Source organism: Zosterops lateralis, assembly GCF_965231275.1.
Source record: "Zosterops lateralis genome assembly, chromosome: 6".
NCBI lineage: Eukaryota > Metazoa > Chordata > Aves > Passeriformes > Zosteropidae > Zosterops > Zosterops lateralis.
In genome coordinates this window covers 59058674-59067731 of record NC_139761.1, presented here as the reverse complement: position 1 = coordinate 59067731, position 9058 = coordinate 59058674, and the positions used below count along the sequence as shown (strand labels likewise).

The window sequence follows — 9058 nt, the reverse complement described above, 5'->3', positions numbered from 1 at the left end:
GGAGGGATGCTCTGAGGGGAGCACACGGGAGCAGGGCTCTCCTTCTCCCTCCTGGCTCCCAGAACGCTCCGGCCGGGAGGAGCAGAGGCACTGCCAGGCTCCCGGGTGGAGCGGGGAAGGAGCGGGGCTGTCGGGGTGGAAAGTGGCCCGGGGCGGGTCTGGGCTGTCCGAGGAGGTCAGGAAGGGTCAGCAGAGGGTCGGAGGGGTCTGGATGCGGCAATCCCAACTGGCCCCACTGGAGAGCAGCAGAGCCCGACAGAGCGCGCTGGGAGCCGCAGAGCCGCCACCAGCTGGGAAAGCTGCGGGATGGGAGAGGATGGGGTGAGGATGGAGAGCGGGGAGAGGGAGCAGGGATGAGGATGGCGTGGGGACAGGAGGCAGGAAAGGGGATCCGGGATGAGGATGGGATTGAGATAGAGCGAGGAAGCTCAGCTGAGCGTCCTTGGGCCCAGGGCAGGTTTTGGCAATGATCCCGGAGCCTTTCCCGGAATCGGAGTTACTTCTGAGAAGCTCCCAGCTGCTTTATCAGCACCGCCAGCACTGCCAGCATTCCAGTGCCACCAGCACCACCAGCAGCCTTCTACTGGCTGGAGGAACAATGATCCCTCAGGGAAGAGAAACGAGGAATGGTAGAAATCTGTGAGCTGAGGGAAGGAAGGTGAAGAATGGGACACTCTCCTGGGAAGGAGTGTTTGTAATTAGGGGGAAATGAGCCATTCCCAAATGTTATAAACAGCTGGTATGGTGATTGGTTCTCGTAAATATTAAATTAATATTATGTGTGTTATAATGTTAAAAGAAGCTCTGATAAGATTTGGAGTATTTCTAATGTGAGTATTGTGTTAATGCTGAAAGCTGCAATGCTGATCTGGGACCACTGCGGGGAGCCGAAGGCAGAAGGAGTGCACAAGCTCTGGGAAGGCGGGACCAAGGAGGAGCTGTGTGGGAAGAGTGGGATATGTATGGGTGTGGGGTTGACTTCCCAAGGGTATCTAAGGCTTGTTACTGTTGTGGGTGGGGTGTGTCTGGCCGTGCCTCTGGACCTTGTTTTGTTCCTGGTTGTAGTTTAATGAACTTTATGAAGTTTAAAGAGGCGGAGCATTGTTTCTCACAACAAAGGAAATCAGCACTTGATCTGCTGGGGTAAATTTTTTTAAAAATTAATTTCTTTAAAAAAAAAATCAAGCTCAATAACCCTACGCTGTGGAACTCCAAGGGGCCAAAGTTGCAAAACCACATCTGAATGCCTCCTGACCACACCGAGTCTTGGGAAAAAAAGACCAGGACAGGCGAACGGGAGGAGCCAGTGGGACGAGAGTGAGGGGTGAACGAGAGTTCCTGGGTGAAATCGGCTCTTTTGGCTGCATATTACTGACCTGGGAGGAGCCGCTTTAGGATATTGATCCCAAAGGAGCACGAGGTGCCAGGAAGTGCCACTGATCTGCACAGACCCCCTTTGCCTGCTGCTGCCCCACTGGGAACAGGTCAGTGCAATGTTTTCCCTCCTCCCTACCCCACCTCCCTCTCCTCCAGCAGCTGCTCTCTTCCTGCCACCCTCTCCCGCAGACCGCAGTGCCCTCCCCAGCTCCCCCCTCCTCTGCCCTCTGCATCCCCTCTGGATCTTGACATTGAAATCGGCTGAAATCAACTTTCTAACACAATGGGAAGCATTAGAAAGCAGGAATTCTTTACCTGCACTGGAGACACAGAAGGATCTCTCCTTGATCTCTGTGTGTGGTGACACTTTACACAGGGGGGTTCTCCATTGTACTCCCACATAAACATTAATATGTGTTTCTTATCTAATACACAAACATCCCTTTCCTGCAACTATTTTCCATGTGTTCTCCTCCTACGGGAAGTCCTGTTATGATCCTGAAGGATCATTCAGAGGGGTCTCTGGTGGTCATATTCACTGAGTGCTGTGATATTAAAGGTGACTTTGCCTTGAACTTTTGCTTTGGCCATGTGCTGTAGCTTCTTGTGACACAACTTGCCCCAAAACCACTGCAGGTCTCCTAATTTGTTTCTGCACTGGCTCCAGGCACATTTATCATCCTGTGTGCTCCTGAGGAGCACATTGGAGCTGGGCTTTCCTCCTCCCTCCTGGCTCCTAGAACACTATGGCCAGGAGGAGAGGAGACATTGCCAGGGTCCCATGTGGAGTAGGGGAAGAGAGGGGCTGTCAGGGGGAAAAAATCAGCCCCGGGTGGGTTCTGGGGTGTAAGAGCAGTTTGGAGGGGTCAGGAGAGGGTCAGAGGGGGTTGGAGGGGGTCTGGATGTCGGCAAACCCAGAGGAGAGCAGAGCCTGACAGGCCACACTCAGAGTGGAGTGATAGGATGGGGTGAGGATGGGATGGGGACAGGAGAGGAGAGGAAAGGACAGGACAGGACAGAACAGGACAGGGAGCAGCTAAGCTGTGCTTCGTTGGGCCCTGGGCAGGTTTGGGCAATGATCCTGGAGCCCTTCCACAATGGGAGTTACTTCTGACAAGCACCCAGCTGCTTTATCAGCACTGCCAGCATTCCAGTGCCACCAGCACAACCAGCAGCCCTCTGCTGCTGGAGGGACCATGATCACTCAGGGCAGAGAGACAAGGAATGGTAGAAACCTGTTAGAGGAGTGAAAGGAGTTGGAGAATGGGACATTCTGCAGGGAAGGCAGGTTTCTAATCAGGAGGAAATGAGGAGCCATTTGCTAAATATTTCATTTGGAGCTTTTAACAAAAGACACTTCCTCTGCAGAAAAACAAATGCAAGATAAATGACTCTGAGGAAGTGAAATTCTGACATAGCCAAAGATGCAATTTCAAACTCCTCTGTGACTGCACTGAGTCTTGGGAAGCAGCAACAGGACAGAGCATAGAGATGAGCCAGAGGGAGGGGAGTGGGGAGCTCTTGTAGATCTGGGCACTTTCTCCTTCATGTCACTGACCTGGGAGAAGCCGCTTTAGGATATTGATCCCAAAGGAGCACGAAGTGCCAGGAAGCGCCGCTGATCTGCCCAGACCCCCTTTGCCTGCTGCTGCCCCACTGGGAACAGGTCAGTGCAATGTTTTCCCTCCTTCCTACCCCACCTCCCTCTCCTCCAGCAGCTGCTCTCTTCCTGCCACCCTCTCCCACTGACCCCAGTGACCTCCCCAGCTCCCCTCTCCTCTGCCCTGCCCTTCTCTTCTGCATCCCCTGCTCAACATCCCAACCCTCCCACCTCCCTCTCCCACCCCACCATTTCCACCACCCTCCTCCCCTGCACATCTCACTCCTCCCCACTGAATCTTTCCCACTGCAGGGAGCTGCAGAGGAGCCACATGGTCCATCCCGGGATTCTCTAAGCACTGACTCCCCATCCACTCTGACCACAGTCAGGGGTCACATCCCACTGCCTGCCCAGCGTCCACCCATGGATGTGGATGTATTCCTCTCTCCTGCCTCACCCACTGAAGGGGACGATCTGTGTGAGATAGATGTCACCAATGTGGCCATACACAGTGTGACACTGCTCATCTGCCTTTGTGGGCTGCTTGGGAATGGGGCTGTCCTCTGCCTCCTCAGACTGAAAGTCCGTAACATTGGCATCTTTGATCTGGCTTTTGCTGACTTTCTCTTCCTGCTCTTCACAGTCCCCTCCACCCTCCTGTTCCTGGTGGAGGACATGTCCTGCTCTCCTATCATGCCCCTGCTGTACTTGGATTTCCTTTTCCAGCTGTCACTGGTCTCCTGCTACTGGGTGCTGTTCCGACTGATGTTCACCAGAAATGTTGATTATATGCACAAGCTCCACAACCTCTGCTGCAACCTTCCAGAGCGCCTGTGGTGGTTGGTGGACAGTGTCCAATACTGGGCCTTCTTTACTCTCTTCACTGTCATTCCTACAGTGAAAAACCTGTGCCCATCACACCAGCAGGAAAACTGCTGGACAGCTCTCATCTCCATGTACGCTGTCATCCTCCTGCTCTTTCCTGCACCCATGGTCATTTTGAGCACAAATGACTTCATTAAAGCCAAGTGGGGCTCCAAGAAACAGCAACCCGAGAGTCGTGACATCATTGTCTTCCTCATTGTGCTCTTCATTCTCCTTCTCAGCCTCTGCAATTTCCTGCAGCAGCTTGGCTACACCCTTGTGTCTTCCCAGGTTTTGTTCCTGCTCACCTGCATCCACAGCAGCATCAAACCCTTCATCTACTGCTTGGCAGGGAGGTACTGGAGGCCCTGCTCCCTGAGATCCCTCCAGCTCTCCCTCCAGAGGGTCTTTGATGAGCAGAAAGAAGAATCTCCCCACAGCAACGATGTCTTCAAAGACTCAGTGGTCTGAACCTCATGATCCCTACCCCTGCTATGCTAAAGGACCCTGGGAGAGTAGCTGAGGGTTTCCTTGAGCCACCTGATTAATAAATATCCACAGAATTCTCCTCCCTGTGGTGGTGTATTCCTGCAGGTGAAAGGAGCAGTGCCATGAATGATTTTTGATGGATGCTCTGCAAGGGAGCACATTGGAGCATGGCTTTCCTCCTCCCTCCTTGATCCACATGGCTCCAAGCACAGCAGCTGGGCTCAGTTCTCTTCCCCAGCTCTATTCCCCATGGAATGATCCTCATTGCCTCGGGCCCAGGGAATGAACTCCATGTCCTTGGGCTACACAGATGAGTTCCATGGTGTTATGAAGGATTTCTTGACTACAAAAGATATGAGGTGTTTAGCCCTAAAGACACACCAAGAACAATGTGATTTCCCAAATCTCTGTGGGGCTGCTGCCTCTGGATGGCAGCAGAGGGGCTGGGATCACTCAGAGCATCGTTCCTCTTCTGTCTGGCAGAGGTGGCCCTGCATTCCCAGCTGATGAGAAGAGACACCAGGTAGGGCTGCAGAGCTGGGGAGAAACAACAATATTCCCTTATTCTTTCACTGGGAATTTGTCACATCCTTTCATTCCAGAACTAATTTGTTCTTAGTAAAGTGCAGGGTCGATGGTGAACTCCACTGAACCCTTGTGCCTGTGACCAAAAAGAATATGGAATATGGAAATTCCCATCACCAGATGCTTGGCCCCTTGAATTTCACAGGAGTGAGGGGGTTATGCTGCTGTTCTGAAGAATGGGGCCATCCTCTGCTTCCACGTATCCTCTTGGTAGTGGGCAGGTTGCATCTGGCCATGCCTCTGGACCTTGTTTTGTTGCTGTTTGTAGTCTAATAAACTTTTTAAATTTTAAAAAGTGAGGCGTCGTTTATCACAACAAAGAAAAAGACCAATTGATTTGTAGGGGAAAATAAAAAAGAATCAGGCTTAATAATCTCAAGAGTGTGGAACTCTGAAGGAGCCAAAGCTGTAAAATCACTTCTGACTGCCCCATGACTGCACAGATTCTTGGGAAACAGCACCAGGACAGTGCACAGAGAGGAGACAGCAGGAGGAGACTGGGGAGCTGTTGGTGAACTGAGCACTTTCTCCTTCACGTTACTGACCTGGGAGGAGATGATTTAGGATATTGATCCCAAAGGAGCACGAGGTACCAGGAAGCGCCGCTGATCTGCACAGACCCCCTTTGCATGCTGCTGCCCCACTGGAAACAGGTCAGTGCAATGTTTGCCCTCCTCCCTACCCCACCTCCCTCTCCTCCAGCAGCTGCTCTCTTCCTGCCACCCTCTCCCGCTGACCGCAGTGCCCTCCCCAGCTCCTCCCTCCTCTGCCCTGCCCTTCTCTTCTGCATCCCCTGCTCAACATCCCAACCCTCCCACCTCCCTCTCCCACCCCACCATTTCCACCACCCTCCTCCCCTGCACATCTCACTCCTCCCCACTCAATCCTTCCCACTCCAGGGAGCTGCAGAGGAGCCACATGGTCAATCCCGGGATTCTCCAAGCACTGACTCCCCATCCGCTCTGACCACAGCCAGGGGCCACATCCCACTGCCTGCCCAGCATCCATCCATGGATGTGGATGTATCCCTATCTCCTGCCTCACCCACTGAAGGGGACGATCTCTGTGAGATAGATGTCACCAAGGTGGCCTTACACAGTGTGACACTGCTCATCTGCCATTGTGGGCTGTTTGGGAATGGGGCTGTCCTCTGCCTCCTCAGACTGAAAGTCCGTAACATTGGCATCTTTGATCTGGCTTTTGCTGACTTTCTCTTCCTGCTCTTCACAGTCCCCTCCACCCTCCTGTTCCTGGTGGAGGACATGTCCTGCTCTCCTATTGTGCCCCAGCTGTACCGGCATTTCCTTTTCCAGCTGTCTGTGGTCTCCTACTACTGGCCACTGATCCGGCTGATTTTCACTACCAGTATAGTGGATATGTACATGATCTGCAGCCTCTGTGACCTTCCTGAGCGCCTGTGGTGGTTGGTGGACAGTGTCCAATACTGGGCCTTCTTTGCTCTTTTCACTGTCATTCCTGCAGTGACATACCTGTGCCCATCACACCAGCAGGAGCACTGCCAGACAGCTGTCATCTCCATGTACACCCTCATCCTGCTCCTCTTTGTTGCACCCATGGTCATTTCCATCACAATCAAGTTCATGGAGGCCATAAGTGGCTCCAAGAATCAGCAACCCAAGAGGCACGCCATCATTATCTTCCTCATTGTGCTCTTCATTCTCCTTCTCAGCCTCTGCAATTTCCTGCAGCAGCTTCGCTACACCCTTGTGTCTTCCCAGGTGTTTTTCCTGCTCAACTGCATCCACAGCAGCATCAAACCCTTCATCTACTTCATGGTAAGGAGGTTCCAGAGGCCCTGCTCTCTGAGGTCCCTCCGGGGCTCCCTCCAGAGGGTCTTTGATGAGTAGAAACAAATGCCTGCCCACAGCAATGATGCCTCCATGGACACAGGGGTCTGAGCCTGGTGATCCCTTCCACTGCTCTGCTGACGGACCCTGGGAGAGTGGCTGAGCGTTTCCTTGAGCCACCTGATCAATGAATATCCACAGGATCCCTCTCTCTGTGGAGATGTGTATTCCTGCAGGAGAAAGGGCACTGCCTTGGATGATTTTTGAGGGATACTCTGCAGGCAGCACATTGGAGCATGGTTTCCTCCTATCTCCTGGATCCACATGGCTCCAAGCACAGCAGCTGGGCTCAGTTCTGTTCCTCAGCTCAATTCCCCATGGAATGACCCTCATTGCCTCGGGCCCAGGGAATGAACTCCATGTCCTTGGGCTACACAGATGAGTTTCATGGTGTTATGAAGTATTTCTTGCCTGCAAAAGATATGAGGTGTTTAGCCCTAAAGACACACCAAGAACAATGTGATTTCCCAAATCTCAATGCCCGTGGATGGCAGCAGAGGGGCTGGGATCACTCAGATCATCGTTCCTCTTCTGTCTGGCAGAGGTGGCCCTGCATTCCCAGCTGATGAGAAGAGACACCAGGTAGGGCTGCAGAGCTGGGGAGAAACAACAATATTCCCTTATTCTTTCACTGGGAATTTGTCACATCCTTTCATTCCAGAACTAATTTGTTCTTAGTAAAGTGCAGGGTCGATGGTGAACTCCACTGAACCCTTGTGCCTGTGACCAAAAAGAATATGGAATATGGAAATTCCCATCACCAGATGCTTGGCCCCTTGAATTTCACAGGAGTGAGGGGGTTATGCTGCTGTTCTGAAGAATGGGGCCATCCTCTGCTTCCCCAGTATCAAAGTCCAAGGAAGCCCTGGAGCACCTCCATCCTCAACCCTCTGGAGGAGCTGAACAGTGACTCTACACAGCAGCTGGGGGAAAGAAGTTTCCTGGACTGTTTTTTTGTGGGGTTTTATTGATTTTTTTTGGTTTTTTTTCCTTTTTATTGGGACTATTTAAACCTGCTCTGGACTGAAAAACCCAGAGGAGCACCAGGAGCTGCACCTGCAGCCCACCAGGGCCTGGACCTGCAGAGGGATGAATAAGGGACTGACCAAGCCCAGCTACACCCAAGGCAAGGACTTTCTCCATTTGCCATCTGACTCCAGAACAAGAGGTTTTATTGTGTCATATTATTCATTCTTTATGCTTATGGGTATTTTGTTGGTTAAATAAATTGGTTTTTCCACTTTTTTCAGAGGAAGTTTTTTCCCAGATGTCGTGGTTTGAAAGCAAAACAAGTGAGAGGCTCCAAGTCAGAAATACAATTTAATAGGAAAAAAGGTTAAAAGGTAAAAATAAAATAAAATAAATGCAGTAACAGAAAAGACCACTGACAGAGTCAGAATACAACCTGAGCAGGGTGGTGGAAGCAGTCCAGATGAGGTGGTCTTCCTGAAGCAGTGATCCTGTAGAAAGGTCTGGTAAATCTGGTCCTCTGGGAATCCAGTAGGTAAGGGCTGCTTATACTGTCTCAAACCCAAAATTATATCTAGATGAGAATGCTTGGCTCCTGCCCCTGGGTGGAGCATCTCACAATGGGATGATGAGTCGTGAAGTGGGTCCTTGATGGCCCACTAAACAGAGATAACTCCTGGAGGGGGTTACTTGTAAGTCATGGGCCAGGCGTTGATGGGCCATTAGCAGAAGACACCCCAAAGGCAGGGGGCCTGGGAACCCTAGAACACTAGCCCACTTGGTTTAACAGTTCATGAAGATGGTGATAGAATAAATACTTTGTGAACATCCTACACTACAACCCAGGACATAATCCACCCCTTATTCTATTATCATCTACATCATGTCCAAATCATTACATTCTTATAAAGGTATGCATACACATAGGGAATAAAACGTTACACACTCTTCTGACTTAAAATTAAGTCTCCCTGTGGTACACAACAGGTTTCCCCATTTTTCTGCTTTACCTACTAAGTGTGACCAGGTCCTTGAGCAAAGACAATCCCATGGATGGGTCTGCCTTTTCCTGAGGTGGGATTAATCCAAACAGTCTTCTCTGAAATGCCTTTTATATGTACTGCAGGGACTTTATCTCCATCCACTGTGTGCAAGGGTTCAGACTGGGCAGGACCACCTCGATTGATAGACCCTCGGGTGTTGACCATTCAAGTAGCTTTGGCTAAGTTTATTTTTCAATTCTTGAAGGTCCCCCCACCAAGTGCCTTCAGGGCAGTCTTTATTAGTCTATTGCACCATTCAACTT

The 9058-nt window shown here is 51.2% G+C and overlaps 2 protein-coding genes across 6 annotated transcripts; both read left to right on the top strand.

Moving 5' to 3' along the window:
• Nucleotides 1-1371: 1371 nt before the first annotated feature.
• LOC310910829 (mas-related G-protein coupled receptor member X1-like) lies at nt 1372-5201 on the top strand. 5 transcript variants are annotated; one of them, XM_083863861.1, is made up of 3 exons: nt 1372-1484; nt 2746-3043; nt 3290-5201. In XM_083863861.1, the coding sequence occupies exon 3, from the start codon at nt 3401-3403 to the stop codon at nt 4310-4312; it is 912 nt and encodes a 303-aa protein (XP_083719987.1). In that variant the 5' UTR covers nt 1372-1484; nt 2746-3043; nt 3290-3400; the 3' UTR covers nt 4313-5201. The 5 variants fall into 5 exon arrangements, 4 of the variants coding, with proteins under 4 accessions (XP_083719987.1, XP_083719990.1, XP_083719989.1 ...); XM_083863863.1 differs by lacking the exon at nt 1372-1484 and adding an exon at nt 1497-1730; XM_083863862.1 differs by lacking the exon at nt 1372-1484 and adding an exon at nt 1739-1936.
• A 148-nt stretch (nt 5202-5349) lies between these two features.
• On the top strand, nt 5350-8027 carry LOC310910826 (uncharacterized protein). The gene is made up of 2 exons (XM_083863858.1): nt 5350-5568; nt 5815-8027. The coding sequence occupies exons 1-2, from the start codon at nt 5545-5547 to the stop codon at nt 6781-6783; spliced, it is 993 nt and encodes a 330-aa protein (XP_083719984.1). The 5' UTR covers nt 5350-5544; the 3' UTR covers nt 6784-8027.
• Nucleotides 8028-9058: the final 1031 nt, after the last annotated feature.